Genomic DNA, 16,854 nt, shown 5'->3' with positions numbered 1-16,854 from the left:
GCCACGGGAAGACTTCTCCCGGCTTATGCCTGTGCTATATTATACCACGAAAACGTGTGTTTACACACTTTTAAATGCAACCTACATGAATCAATTGCAAGAATCAAAGTATCACTTACCCGAATGTTAAATTCTTTACAAAATGTTGCCTTATGAGGACATATTTCATAACTCTTTCTGTGATTGTCATGACAACAGCAAAGTTTATGACGGCTGCTCATGTAAGCTCCAGCGCACAACAAATCCACCGTTGCAAATGATGAGTACAACTGGATCGAACCGAAGCGTTCAGATTTACAGTCCTTTACCAGCAATATTTTGCCGTTTTTAAAACATAAATCTCAGGGTGGGCTAAAAGAATACTTGTGCTCTGCCCATCGCTGATAAGCATGGCTCATACGCACACTACAATGTCCATCATGCGCACACATACTACAACTTAATTGTGCATCGCTGATAAGCAACCCTCCCACTCTCTAGAACTACAATGCCCATTATGCACTACGTCCCCTCCCCGAAGTTTACACACTTTTACTCCTGATTTATCGCAATACAGGGACAGAAGAGGTGTACAAAAGCAATGCATTACTTATTTAAACAAAATAATAATAAATATCGCATTACTTTACTGGTTACTTGAAAAAAGTAATTTGAATACATAATGTGTTACTCCCAACACTGAACAGGTTGTTGCAGGTTGTTAACCTTACTCCAAACCTACCTGTACCTCAACCTCAGTTGCAGCAAATGTGAATCTTGTGAGAATTTTGTAGAACAACATGTAGTTACAATAAATGCATTGTATTGTATGTATTTCAATGTTAGTAAATAGTAGTTAAAGACAACTAATGTAATGTGGGACTAAAAACATTCATATATATATATTTTTGTATTCTAAAAATGCATAAAGATTTCTTTCAGGGTTAAAGTTATTGTGTGTGGGTTATAGGAAGTCTGTAGTATTTACGTACAGTATACGGTATGTCCTCACTAGACTGCTGTAGGTGTCACTAATTTAGTCCTCAGCAGTAAGTTAAGTCTGACAAAACCTTCCTTTTTCGAGGACATCCAGTGACATCCTGTTTTTTAAACAGTTTTTTTCCCCCATATAACAACATCATGAATTATTGGTTCACTCACATTTAGACTATTAAGAAAATGTATGTGTGTGTGTGTGTGTGTGTGTGTGTGTGTGTGTGAGCGTGTATTTATCACTTTGTGGGGACCAAATGTCCCCATAAGGATAGTAAAACCCGAAATGTTTGACCTTGTGGGGACATTTTGTCGGTCCCCATGAGGAAAACAGCTTATAAATCATACTAAATTATGTTTTTTGAAAATGTAAAAATGCAGAAAGTTTTCTGTGAGGGTTAGGTTTAGGGATAGGGTTAGGTTTAGGGGATAGAATATAAAGTTTGTACAGTATAAAAACCATTATGTCTATGGAAAGTCCCCATAAAACATGGAAACACAACATGTGTGTGTGTGTGTGTGTGTGTGTGTGTGTGTGTGTGTGTGTGTGTGTGTGTGTGTGTGTGTGTGTGTGTGTGTGTGTGTGTGGTTTACCTGGCTCCCACTATCAGCTGGTTTCTGGTGAGGTCGAGAGTTAGCGGTGAGTAATCATTCACTCCAGGCAAAGAGAAAGACAACAGCCACGGACTCAAAGCTATAGCAGAAAAGAGATAGCACATGTGGCATTTCAATGGTTAGCTGTGAGACAGCATGTTTCATCTGTTGTTTAGCGGTTTGTGATGAGGACGTGCTACAAGTGTGTTTGTTTTATGTTCAGTTTGACATTAAACCTTACGTTTACTGTTCAGCCGGTTCCCTCCTCCTCCTTGCCCATCCTTTATCTGTTACACTGTTGCTTTCTAATATTTAAACAGATGTGTTCTAAACCATCGCAGGTAAACTTAAAATCCACCTACACACAGCAGCTGAATAGAGTTTTCACTAATCATCTGTGTTCTTAATCCTGTTCTGTACACACACAGTTCAGTTATATACATAAGTGACAACTGAACACATTTTCGGTTGAAAATGCATTGATTTTGCTACGTTTACGTCTCTCTTCCACACCGAAACTGCATATTTCTCTACAGTACATGGACTTTCTAAAACATTTCAACGTCTAGTGGTATTTTCCCCAAAATGTTCCACAAGCCCACCTTTGCCATAAAATGGAGTGAGGGAGGTATTTTACACCCACCTGTGTAGGAAGTAACAGGGTGCACTTTTCTCTGACACTCTTCAGGCAGAGAGGGCACAGACTTGGGGTCAAAATTCGTTGAGAATGATGAGGTCTCTGATGTGACCAGAGGCAGAGAGAGGAGGTGGAAGATGACAAGTCCAGCAAAAGACTTGGTCTGTAGCGTTGACGCCGTCATGGTCACTGCAACAACCACTCCCGTACTTAGGATCATAGAGAGGGTCCTGTAAATAGGATTAATAAAATAATTATAATAATACATACACAAAAAAATTGAGGAATACAGCATGTTTTATATCAAGTAAAAACTGATCGGAACAAAATATGAAATACTGTTAGATTTGTATATATGCTGTACAGTATACTTAGTTATAAAAATTATGTGATGCTCTTTTTTTTTTTTGTCTGTATCTATTAAAGTGTTAGTTATCCCAAAAATGAAAATTCTCTCATCATTTACATGTCATCCCAGATGTCTATGACTTTCTGTCTTCAGCAGAACACAAAAGAAGATTTTTATTGTGGATGGTGATCAGCACTTTAAAGCTCCAAAAAGCACAGACAGTCATAATAAAAGGAATCCATATGACTCCCGTGGTTAAATTAATGTTTTCTAAAGTGATACGATTGCTTTGGATGAGAAACCATTTCACTATAATTGTTCACTTCTGGTCGTTCTCCAGTGTGCGTCCATGAGGGGAATTGGTTCACACTGCCTCTCGTGTGACATAAGCGCACCGGTATGTTCAAATGAAAGCAAAACCAATTAAGCTTGTGAACAGCGTTAATCCTAAAGGACTTAACTATTGATCTGTTTCTCACCCAAAGAAATCGTATCACTTTAGAAAACACCATTTAACCACTGGAGTCAAATGGGTTGCTTTTACAATGACTGTCTTTGCTTTTTGGAGCTTTATAAGTGCTAATCACCATCCACTTGCATTGTATGGTCCAACAGAGCTGAGATATACTTCTAAAAAATGATTAGGGCTTAACGTAAAAATTGTCAAAGTGGTGTGGTTGTCCAGAGACAGTAAATTTAATAATATAAAAATAAATACTGATGAAGTGGGGATCCCAATAACGTTTGGCTTCAGCAATTAGCACTTTTTTCACATCTTTTGCTCTGTTGGGGCCTCTGTATAAATTATTTGATGTGAGGTTTTTTGATGTGAGAGTGTGAACTAATTTTTTTTAACCTTTGGATTATTCTAAATTTGAGTCTCCGCACCTGAACAATTGGAGTTAGGACTGGTGTTTGGTGCAGCGTTGTTTGTTATACATCACAACTGTATGAAACCAACATGGGCACAAAGATTACATTTCTTGTAATAAACTAAAAACTATAAACTAGATTTTTCAAGAATCATTTCATTGCCTTTTCTGTCAACAACTCACACAGTTATACTGTATAAGACCTAGAAGATATTGCCCTATCAATTAGCTTTTATGTAGTCCAAAAAAGTAGCATTCTGCTACTTGAACTACTTTACTAAATTATAATTTACTTATAGTTTCACCAGCTACAGTTTCAAAGTAGCTTTTCCTAAAGTACAACATACTGAACAGAATGATTAATCAATAAAATGAACAAAAAAGTTGAAGAATATCCAAGTACAGATGGACATCCAAGAAAAAAACAAGCACGACAACCAGGCTGCCAGGAGAGCAGACGGACATATGGACAGAAGCCAAGAGATGGCTTAATTTTTTCCTAACAGGTTAGATGCTGTTAATATTGCAATAAAATAAAAACAACATCTAATTAACCTTAATTTCTTCAGAGTAAACACCTGGACATCTTCCAAGACCTGCAGCTGTTTTAACATAATGAATGTAATTCTAAAACATAACACTGATTTTGCTGTAATCATCATCTGAGAGAAGGAATTTTAAAATGTAAAAATAAAAAAAGAGAAAAAACTAGGTGTGCTACAAAGGTATTAAAAAAGAGTGAAGATGGCAAGATGGCATATTTTCATCTGTTTTCCTTCAAAACTATCATTCCTTAACCCAAACTTCCATGTTACGGGTCAGCTGGCTTACATTTTGAATGTAATAACGGCAAATTCACACCTGAATTGCTGAGCTGATTACTAATGAATACAATGCTTCGGATGCCTCTTGACTTTTATACGTTTTTCTTGTACAATAAGCTATTTCACTCAGAAATACTTCACAATACGGAAGGCGGTTGCAACTTCCGTTTCATGGCGACTTTAATTATAAGTTGAGGAAGGTGTAGGGCTGAGATGTATTTTCAGCCCGTTGCAGTAATCAATACATTTCTGTGGTGCTCTCCCTGGAGCTTACAAACAGTTCACCCAGTAAATCTTTCCATTAGATGTTTGACAGCGCTTGAGGCCCAGGTAAACTCGACGTGTAAACACTCCTCTGAGATACATTACATAAGCTTAGAGTACATGCACATTGCACACACACACACACACACACACACACACACGGACACACGCACACACAGTGTTTCACGCTGACACAAACTTCCCTCATAGTTCTCTAGTAAACACAACCAGTCAGGCATACACAAACACACAATTAATCATCCTTAAACGTACACTTCCTGACAGCTCTCAGAGTAACCACTGTTGCATCTGTCTTGGCTTTACTCAAACACACACACACTCACACACCAAACATCACCCGCTCTGTAGAGATGTGGCCTGAGGTCTTATAACTGTTGCTCCAGGGCAACACAGAATCTGTGAACTTTTTGCATTGATTTCAATCTATAAATGTAAATCTATAAAGTTGTATATAGCATTGATATGTACAATAAACTAAGCTGTGAAAACTACACTTTCCTCTTAAAGCATTATTACATTTAGCATCATTCTTAAACTGTTATTTCTTTAAAGTTTATTTAAAATACTTTTATTCAAAATGCTTTCAAAATAAGTATGGGGTGGGGATATGTAGAATTATGTGAATGTAGGACATTTAAATTCATCAAAAATCTAGAGAATTCTGCAGGCGGACACTGCTGTTAATCTATTTCTTGGCTCCGGGAGCGACAGATAGTTTAGCGCCAACCATGTCTAATGCAGCTCAATACCCCAATAGCCTCAAATCCCCCAAATCCCTCTTAATACCCTATTCATGCCCACCTCCTCAGACTCATCAGGGGCAAAGGGGATGGAGAGATGACACAGAGAGAGAGAGTGCGAGAGAGAGAGAAAGAACCATGAAAGCCAATGATGGCAATGACAAATGCACTGGGGGGTGTCCAGGGTCAGACAATGGACCGACTAGGTGGGCCACTGATGGCCTGTCTGAAGCGATTCCTTGTGGGTTAAAAGAGACATGAAAGAAATGTGGGAATATCTGAGGTCAAAAATGGTTGTCAACACATTGCGCATTGTCCAGGGCACTCCTGATTTTGATTCTGATTTGTGATTCGTGAAGCATTCAAAACCCTTATTGGCATGAACCTGTATTGCCATGGGTTTGATTAATTCATTGGAAAGAATCAGACATCACTAACACCAAACCACCTATTCAGAAATATTTAAGTACAGAAGATTTTTGGATTACTCCTGTCAATTGCCCAAGTGTTGTTTGTGCACAATTTTGCCACATCACCAGATGCCACATCACCAGAGGTTGAGTTACAAAGCTGCTTGCCTCCATTGCAAATATAGTACAAAACCAACCCAAACATATCGCTCATTTCTCAGAATGTGAGATTTCGATTTAAAGTTATTACATAATAGAGACTTTTCAATGTGTACATTTTCCCCGTCATAACATTCAGCACAGGAATGTATAAAAACAATATGTGATTATGAAATTAGAAGGATTAAACAGTCTGTGCTCTTGCAGTAAAACCAATTAAAAAGTAAATCGTAAATGTGGTTTAGCTTTTACTCAGGTTTATAGAAAACATTCTAGACTATAGAAATGTGTCAAATGTGATCTACATTCAGTACTCTACTTCTGTCTGTGTATATGGCTCTTCTAAGGTTCAAAAAATGCACAGATAAATGCACAGTAGTCTGCTGGATTACATAATGATATTGATCTTGAAAGTATTGGGAGATTATGACATTGTGGTCAGTTCACACAAAAAAAGTTTGTGCTAATTTTATATAATTCTTTCATGTTATATTTAAAAGTGATCTAATTATCAATTAGTATTAATTTAAGGGAAAATTAAAATGGACATACAGTAAGCAGATGTCACATGGAAGCACATGGAAGCAAGCAGTGAAAGTCAAAATTAATTTAATAATGTGGTGCCATTGAAACATTCAAATAGAGGCCATATTAAATGAAGTTCCAAACATAAGTTTGGGAGGAGCTTGCTCATCTAGGCCTGACAGTCATATTCCAAGGATACAAGTGGCTGCATCCCTTACACCACTTTCCCATCTCCACCTTTATATTTCATAACACCTAGAAAATTGTATCTCTTTCTTGCTTTAGTTAGATAGTGTAAATGCCTTTTCACACCAAACACAAATCTTCGCCATAATAAACATTTTGAATCGGAACAGTGGATTCCCAATGAGCCCTTCACACCTAGAACAAACATTTGCACCGAATCGCGCACAAAGCAAAGCTTTTTTTTAATGGTGTGTCAATTTTCTTTCTTAAAAAAAAAAAACGCCCTGACCAATCAAATTTGAGCTTTGGATTTTGTGTCAGAAGCTGCTGCAGTTACCAAAACCAGCACAACAGGCGGCGATAAAGAAAGAAAGCTGTTTTCACCACCGACATAAACGAAATCCTGAACCAACAATTAAAAACTGAAAAACATATATATCATATGGGTTCTCTTAACATATATTCTCTTATCCATCACCGCCTTGCATCCCCTTAAAAAAATCTCTAATCCTATGTGGATTGTCTTCATAATGTACACCATAATATTGCTAAATGTTTTGCCTTTGCATTTAATCTAACGTGAGTTCCTTTATATCTCTAATATAACATACATCGCAGCATATTTGCCTTTGTATCACCTTCTGGATCTTGAGTGTTTTTCTTCGCAAACTATGAATCATATTAATACTGTTGCTGTGACTTGCATTTAATCAAAATGCCTTTGTAAACCAAAAATGTGGTGGTGTCTCCACAAAATCATTATTTTCTGTGCAATTGTTAATAGTTGTTAACAGCTGTCATTGGCAAGTATTAAAGTAAACTAATAATGGGTCAGACTGAAGATGGGTTTTGTTGGGTGGGATCTGTGTAATATTTCTTGCATTATATAGACTTTTTTGAGCATTTTAAATGCCGTCAAGTTTAATTAGTAACATGTTTTGAGCAAATGTAGATATACATGCAATAAGATACCATCAGTTTTGTTCAAATTGACAACATACTGTATGTTACAACAGTCATTATATGGCACTCCTAGACCTCCATGTAACATTTAGGGATAGTCATCATTTAGTTAACCATTTGACACACCTGTATTTGAATACCAAAATCACTATTCTGCGACCCTACCCGAGCCCGATGGGAGCTGAGAAACAATCAGGTTTTGGGCCAAGATTGGGTCAGTTTGGGTCAAGTATAGGGAGAGTTAGAGGCTGTTCACGCATGTTTTTGCATGCTTCTGGTCTGTTTTATCTAAACACGAGATGGATGGATGTTTTTGACTGTTGTGTGGCCTCTCATATTTTTTCAGCATCTCGAGCAGTACCGCTGCATTTTTTAGACACAGAGTCCAATTTAAAGAACTTCAATATTTATAAATGCATCTCGAGCCACCTGAATTCTCTTTCATTCACTGCATTGCATGACTTCACATGACTAGTAAGTACACTGTTACACTTGATTCCAGATTGTTTTTCCCTGACAAAATTTCAGAGCTTGATAAACGTTAAGGCAATATTTTCCCTTTTGCACTGGTGTGCAGACAATAATTACACAAGTTAAATACTAAACCATTTAAAAATTAAAGAGTCCTGAAGAGGCTCATAAACAGCAGCAGTGTAACTCTATCCACATGGCAATAATAGCGTTTGCTGCCACATGGAAATGTGAACCTGCCCTGGCTCAGTTCATATAACAGAATTGGCACTTAAATTACAGTACATATTTTCCATTGGCTAAGAATACTATGCAACAGGCAGTGACAGTTTGACTAGTTTTGTTTGACTTTAATGTGAGTAATTTTGTAATTTAAAGATCAAGATATTGCATTATTTATGTTCAAAACTCACTGTGGACTTTATTCCCTGCTCTTTTGATTAGTGTTTGACGCATATCCATTGAAATAAACGTTCTTTAATTCCGGGAAAAAACAAATAAATAACCATTCATGAACCCTCGTGGTTAACCAATAATAAAAAAAGTTACTGTGCACATCCCTAGTAACAATAGCTACAAGTTCAGATTAAATATTCAATGTTAATATGACTCTGAATCGTATTGCTTCACCAAAAATTTTAATAAAAACAAATTATGAAATGTGCACAATGTAATAAAAAAATAAAAAAAGCCCCTTTTAAATATGACAAAACAAAAATGTTAATCAAACTGGATGGCTTTATGCAACTGGGGGTTTTTCTCATCTCTATATTTTACATGCCGGTCAATCAATTCCTGTCTAAGTAGGAGGTCTACTGGCCAGAAAAAGCTACAAAGTGGACGAGACTTTATGCTGATAATAAAAATTCTGGCTCTGTGAGTGTACCAAAATCCACTTTAATGTTGTCCTTCATATTGCTTTACATCACCTTCTGTCTTATAAGCTATACTTTTTAGTTACTGTCCTTGCAGATGCTTAATACCTTCATTACTGCTCTCCTTTCAATTCTGTTCTCCCAAATTAAATGTAGGTTGAGCACTTTCAAAGAATCTCCTTAATAACCAATATGTGACGAGGAGGAGGGTGTGGCCGGGCCGTGATAGAGCACGGCCGGTGCTGAATCAGCTGATCAGCAGGATAGCGAGATAAGGGGCAGCTGGAGACGCTGGTTCAAGAGAGAGAGACGCACGCGGCCACGCTGCACATTAGTTTATGTTGGTTTTATGTTTACCATTAAAGTTTGTTTACTGTTCAGCCGGTTTCCACCTCCTCCTTGCCCATCCTCATACTGTTATGGTGCGTTCAGACCAGAGGTGTTCTATGGCAGCCAGCATCTCTCGGCGACGGGAAGTGGCGCGGCCGTGGGTGACGCGTCTTGCGAGGTGTGGGTGTAAGAGGAATGTTCAAGTGCGGGCAACATTATGGTAATGAGCTTTGACGTGGTTCGGCGGCAACCTATTGGAGTATAGAAGTGCTCTGCTCAAGCGAAGTCTAGAGAACACAACAGTGTAAACTTTGGTTCCCACCAAACATTAGTTCCGAAGACAAAATGGAGGAGAAACTGATTATTGCTGTAGCATGTTTTCCCGTAATATATGATCTGTCCCTGTTTGCTTAAATATAAACAAAATAAAAAATTATGCATGGACAAAGATATCAATTATTTAAAAAAATTATGCGTGGACAAAGGTGTTGGTGTGCCAGGTGAGTTGATGAAGTGGATATTATGGTTTATATAATAACATATTAAAAGATTTCATGAGGATACACGCTACTTGTGGTATGTCGGCAAAAATCGGTCGACATGTCTGGATGTTTTGTGGCCCCCTTTAAATATAGTTCACAAAACCAAGCATTCTGAACGAACGTTGCCACCTATTTCAACTACAACACGAATCTTCAATAGCGTTTTTGGCAGGGCAGCCAGAGCGAATTTTGACGCTCTCGCCGCCTCTGGTCTGAACGCACGGTAACACAATCCAAAACCCAAAATGACTTAACTACTTTCCCTTTTTCTCCAAATTAAGTACAACGTTAACCCCTACACCATGCCTGTAGATGCACTGTGACCCTAAGGGCAGGTGATGTTTGCCGTTCCCACACTTCCCCGAAAGCACTGCTGCATTCAAAGATCACAATGTGAGCTTAACATGTCTGTTGTGGTATTTTGGAATGTTACATGCTTATGCACATGTGGCCTAAATAGGATTTGTATGTTAGAAAACCAAAATTATTTTAAAAAGAATGTTTCGCTAAATTCAATACAAATTACAATAAGAACGATTGACAGCCCGCGTGGCTTAGTATGATTAAAAACTCGTTGCTCAGATTGTTAAAACTGTTTGGTAGTAGTGCAGAAATTACACACTGAAGTTTTAGCATACTCTACACAAGTAAGCAAACACAGACACTTCTAGACATGTAAGTTTGAATTTGTGCATTGTTGTGTTCCAAAATGTGCCAGACTGATTCATGATACAATGCAAGTCCGCATTGCATTCTCAATGTTGCAGCAAGGGGAGCTATAGACAAAACTGGCATGAACTGTACGCTTCTACAATGAGTTTTCTCTTTCAACTACTGTCTTGGCTGAGCAACAGTTTAAAGAGTATATTGCCAAGTAAGTAAGGTAAAGTCAATATAATTATAGCAAATTATTTGAATAATAGCACAACCAGTTTAATGGCGCATGCTTTTCAAGGAACCTCTGTTGCCCCTTTGAGAACTAAGGTTTGTTATCACCACAGTAACGCAAGAACGCACGTTAAGCATGTTCTATCAGGCCACGCTTGCATCTGCGTATGCATACTTGCATTAAGTATACAGTACATGTTACTATGAAACTAGGGTTATAAAATTGCTTACTAATCTTGTCTGTGCAAAGTTATTTCCAATCTTTTAACTCGTGCGATGACTGTAAAGCCAGTAAAAATTATAATTTTCACAGGATACATGCAACTATAAAGGGATGTGATATAACGTTACACACTGTTAGTTTAAACAGTAGTTTCACTAACAAATGGGTGGTTTAGACAACTTACAAAACAATATAAGCTTTGCATTTTACATTTTACAAGTGCATTGTTGTAGTCACAATTATTTATTTTTTACAATATAAGGGATGAGTTGAAATTATGGTTTGTGATAATCGACAGCAGACCACAGATGCTGTTGATAGATCTGAAGTTGTATTTTATCTGGAATATTCCTTTAACGCTCTTAGATTATGCAATGCATAAACAACCAAATTCCTTAGATCTCATGTTGTACGCACATAGCGGGGATAATGAATGAGAGAAAACATATGATGGGTGTAGCAATACAATTCCACCAGAAGTCAATTCTTGATCTCTGAGGCGTTTGCCCGAGCACAAAACACAAAGTGAATGTTAATCCATAATAAATGTCTGGTCACAGATAAACACTTAATGTTTTAAAAGCTCTGGAGTGTCAAAATACAGACACAGGAACAGGGAACATTCCATGACAGGGAAGGATGGAGAGAAGGAGGGATGGAATTGTAAAAATATGACAAGGAAAGTGAAAACAAGCAGATGAACATGCAGGAAGCATTTCAAGATTAATGATAAAAAAATCCAGGCAGCTGGAGCCTTCAATTTAGTCCAGATCTTACAGAATTGCTTGGTAACACGACCTTCCTAGTGAAGTTAATGAAGCTGACGTACAAGAAGTACAATGGTAAACAGAATTACACGTTGAGAGCATGCAGATTTAATATACACAGCTTGACTCACTGAAAAAATAAAACAACTCTCAAACAATCAAACTAAATCAGGGGTGAATGTTACACATGCCCTTTGACAGTGCCCACTGAGAACATCCAGTTGTTGTCCATGGGATCCCCACAATTCTTCTAAGCCCTAAAAGGGGTCACACTACCAAAACTTTTACGCCCAAAACATAGACCCATTAGTGTTGTCAAAAATACTGGTACCCCGGTACCAAGTCGGTACTCAAACAAAATTTTTTTTACGATACCAGAATTTCTGAAGGTACCGAGTTCACGCAGAGGCGGGAATGCTCACAACAAGCAAAAGAATGCGGCAAGCAAAGTAGCTGCTGCTGCGGAGTCTCAACTGAATCATGTCGAAATGAAAAGTGGAAAAAGCAGGTTTGGAAATTCTTTGCATTTGAGGCTGATGAAAAGGGAAACATCATAGATCAGCAAAAACCTATTTGTAAACGCTGCTTTCACAATTTTCTGACGAAAGGAGGAAACACAAACTTAATAAAGACAGACACACGGATTTATTCAAGCAAATAAAGCAGGTGAGTTTAAAAGCATATTATCATTTACATTAGGGCTGAAACGTTTAGTCGACATTATCGACATCGTCGAAAATACAAAATTGATGAGAAAACTTCACTGTCGAATAGCCGTTTGAACTCATTTAACGTAACATGAAATCACTGTAACAATGACGCGTGAGAGCAGCAGTTCACACCTGCTGGAGGAAGAATTACACAGATCAGTCCAGATGCACTCGAAACTTTCACAGTTTATTTTAAGTAGATCCCAAAGTATTAGGGAATGATTAAAAAAAAAAAAAGTACATTCAGAAGCATGTACCATTGTGGAATAAGCGGAGGCGGAGCTCTTTAAAGGACACATCCCGGCGTAACATCTTAAATGCAGTAAAATTGCTTTATTAAAGTTCAAATAATACAGAAGCAGGTAATGTTCATAACTATAAACTCAGAAACTGGCATTTCTCTGTGTGGTCGGTGCCTCTTCAATGAGTTGCACGAATGTCCCAATCTAATGGGGAGAGATTGAAACTGCACCCGGCTGAGAGAGAGACTCTATGGCAAGCCGTTTTAACTTTTATTCATTTCCAGGATATGAATTCTTGATATCAACAATTAAATTTTCACAGGTTAAGATGTCTATTCTTGATATAAAAAATTACATGGTTACTAGTAAAAATGTCTATTCTAGATATCAACAATTGAATTGCTACTAGTAAAAAAAATTTTTTGATATCTGAAAATGTATTTATGATATCAACATAATTTCAGATATCTAAAATGGCTTTCTTACTAGTAACGATCACATTCATGATAGCAGAAATGAACATTGTCACTAGTGAAAATGGAATTATTGATATAAAAAATGAACATTGTTACTAGTAGCAATTCAATTGTTGATATCAAGAATAGACATTTCAACTAGTGACAATTGAATTCTTGATATCAAAAATAAAGGTTTTTACTAGTACGAATTCCATTTCTGATATGTGAAATTGGAATTTCAACAAGTAAGAAATCAATTCTTGATATCAACAATTGATTTTGAATGGCAGCCTATGGTGACATTTCACTAGTGAAAATACAATTACAGATATCAAGAATTATAGTTTTTACTAGTTGAAATACAATTCTTGATATCTAGAATGAGCATTTTATATCAGCAAAAATTTGTATATGCGATTAAAATTAATTAATCGGGACACCATGCAATTAATTCGATTAAAGTTTTTTATTGATTGACAGCCCTAAATTAAAGTGATAGCTCAGCCAGAATTTAATATTCTGTCATCATTTCTCTAACCTCATGTTGTTCCAAACCATTGTGAGGCTTTGTTTATGTTGAACACAAAATATGTTAGACAGAATATTAGGGAATGACAGTCTTTCTCACCATTCACTTTCAATATATATACATATGTTTGCCTGATTCACTATTTACTTTCAATGAATGTTATTTATATATACAGTATATATATATATACAGTATATATATATATATATATATATATATATATATATATATATATATATATATATATATATATACTGTATATATAAATAACATTCATTGAAAGTAAATAGTGAATCAGGCAAACATGCTGTCTAATATCTCCTTATTGTGTTGCATGGAAGAAAGAAAGTCATACGGGTTTGGAACAACATGATGGTGAATGATTACAGAATTACATTAATAATAAAAATAATTCTTTAATGCATGTTCAATGTGTATTATGTAATGGAATATAGGGGAGTAAACGTCTATTATGTCATTTGTGAAAGTAACGAGTTACTCACTACTTGAGTACTCTTTTAATTGGATACTTTCTTACTCTTACTCAAGTAATTATTTATGTTAGTACTTTTACTTCTACTTGAGTAGTTATGTTTTGAAGTAATTGTACTTTTACTTGAGTACAGTTTTTGGCTACTCTACCCACATCTGTTCACTGCCGTATAGCCTAGTTCTGCAATAAAGACAGGATGCTAGATGGAGTGCAACAGAAACAGAATTAGTGAATCTTGAGACGTGCTTTTCAATATTGCAATTTTATGGACTTGACAAAGCGCTTGAAAATGCTAACCATATTCTTGCGCTAAAAAACCTAGATGCAACGCAATGCATATACCAGAAAGCAGGGGTCTTGTGACACACTTTTAAAAGTTGACATACTTTTTTACCTTATACAGCATCCTAAAGCGCTGCACTTCTGTGCGAGACGTTGAAAAAAGAGCTGAAAGTAGTTTTGAGTAGTTTTTCCAACAATTGTTTACAGACAGATTGTTTCACTTCTAATCGAGTCTTGTAAATTGTAGGGTGGAATCTAAAACACGCTTGTGGCAGGGCAGAGGGCGGGGCCGGGTCGTGATCATACACACCCCGGTCCCTTATCAGGCTAATCAAGCCTCCGAGAGGGATAAAGGCAGACTGCGGAGGATTGTGCGGGAGAGAGAGATGTGTCCATGATGAGACATGTCCGTCGTGTGTGTTTGTCTTTTGTTTGAGTTTGAAATTAAACTATTATTTGTATCGTCAAGTCGGTTCTCGCCTCCTCCTTTCCATTGACTGCTTTACAACGCTGTTTTCATGTGTCTCTTTAAATGCAAATGAGCTGCTGCTCCCCACCCCCGACATAGCTCTGGTCTCTGTGAAAACAATCAGGAACAATAGTAACTGTAGCTGCATTAGCCATGGAATCAGCTAACAAGCACATTCGATAAGTGCGATACTTACATCTTCAGGATATAAAGCTGGGACACAAACAGTTGGTACTGACCCATGCTTGAGAATCATTTTTTTTGAAAATCCTACTTTATATTGACACTCATTCACAAAGCAGTCCGGTATAAAATAATTTGCACAAACATACGCACATTTTTGTATGTTTTTGGGCACATTTCCTTCAAAAACAAAACTTGTCTTCAAAACTTCAGTGGCTCTGATGCCAGGAGTACACGAAGACTCTTATGTTCACTTTTACAGCCAACAACAGAACACTTATTGACGCTTACGAAGCTGAGACATTATTCTTCTCACTATAGCTGCTCCAGCTCTGAAAAAAATGGCGGACTCAGGGGAGGATCTATGTTAATAAGGTGGAGTCCGTCACCAGTCGTGGGCGAGGCCTGCGCCTATGTGACTTCACGTTAGAGCAGAAACGAAAACCATTCATTTTAACACACTGTTTGTGATTAATAGAAATATAAGAAAGAGGAGTGGATTGACTTTTAACATTGTAGGGTGGTTGTGTACACACACTGCCGATTCACATTTATGTACAAACATTTTGCATAATAGGTCCCCTTTAACTGTGCCTTTAAGCAGCTTGGTAAATTAAGTCAAGCCTTTAGCCAATTAGCCAATTAGCTTCTGATAGGTGGTGTACTGAATTGGAGGAGTACCTGTGGATAACCTGTGGATAAGTCCTACCTTCAAACTCAGTACCTCTTTACTTGACATCATGGAAAATCAAAAGAAATCAGCCCTCAGAAAAACAATTGTGGACCTCCACATGTCTTGTTCATCCTTGGGAGCAATTTCCAAATGCCTGAAGGTACCACGTTCATCTGTACAAACAATAGTACAGAAGTATAAACACCCTGGGACCACGCAGCCAACATACCGCTCAGGAATGAGACTCATTCTGTCTCCTAGAGATGAACGTAGTTTGGTGTGAAAAGTGCAAATCAATCCCAGAACAACAGCAAAGGACCTTGTGAAAATGCTGGAGAAAACAGGTAGACAAGTATCTATATCCACAGTAAAATGACTCCTATATCAGCTTAGCATTAAATTCTGCTCAGCAAGGAAGAAGCCACTGCTCCAAACTGCCATAAAAAAGCCAGACTGCAGTTTGCAAGTGCACGTGGGGACAAAGATCTTACTTTCTGGAGAAATGTCCTCTGGTCTAATGAAACAAAAATTTAACTGTTTGGCCATAATGACCATCGTTATGTTTGGAGGAGAAAGGGTGAGGCTTGCAAACGGAAGAACACCATCCCAACCGTGAAGCGTGGCGGTGGCAGCATCATGTTGTGGGGGTGTTTTGCTGCAGGAGGGACTGGTGCACTTCACAAAATAAATGGTATTGTTATAGGGGAAATTATGTTGATATATTGAAGCAACATCTCAAGACATCAACCATGAAGTTAAAGCTTGGTCACAAGTAGGTCTTCCATTTTTGACCCCAAGCATACCTCCAAAGTTGTGGCAAAATGGCTTAAGGACAGCAAAGTCATGGTACTGGTTTGGCCATCACAAAGCCCTGACCTCAATCCGAAATCTAAAAAAGCATGTGACCAAGGAGGCCTACAAAGCTGACTCGGTTATAGCAGTTCTGTCTGGAGAAATGGGAAAAAATTCCAGCAACTTATTGTGAGAAGCTTGTGGAAGGCTACCCAAAATGTTTGACCCAAGTTAAAAAATGTTAAGGCAATGCTACCAAATATTAACAAATAGTATGTAAATTTCTGACCCACTGGGAACGTGATGAAAGAAATAAAAGTTAAAATAAATCATTCTCTCAACTATTATTCTGACATTTCACATTCTTAAAATAAAGTAGTGATCCTAATGGACCTAAGACAAAAAATGTTT

At 37.4% G+C, this 16,854-nt stretch overlaps 1 protein-coding gene across 1 annotated transcript in view; it reads right to left on the bottom strand.

Annotated features, from left to right (window-relative positions):
- Positions 1 to 16,854, bottom strand: part of LOC127654477 (semaphorin-5B-like) — a 91,344-nt gene that overhangs the window by 44,784 nt on the left and 29,706 nt on the right. Inside the window, 2 exon segments of the mRNA XM_052141698.1 lie at positions 1,567 to 1,666; positions 2,210 to 2,433. Coding sequence (XP_051997658.1) covers positions 1,567 to 1,666; positions 2,210 to 2,433 — 324 coding nt within the window.

Source organism: Xyrauchen texanus, chromosome 13, assembly GCF_025860055.1.
Source record: "Xyrauchen texanus isolate HMW12.3.18 chromosome 13, RBS_HiC_50CHRs, whole genome shotgun sequence".
Lineage (NCBI taxonomy): Eukaryota > Metazoa > Chordata > Actinopteri > Cypriniformes > Catostomidae > Xyrauchen > Xyrauchen texanus.
The sequence above is the reverse complement of the archived record's forward strand: the minus strand, read 5'-3'. Positions and strand labels throughout refer to the sequence as shown.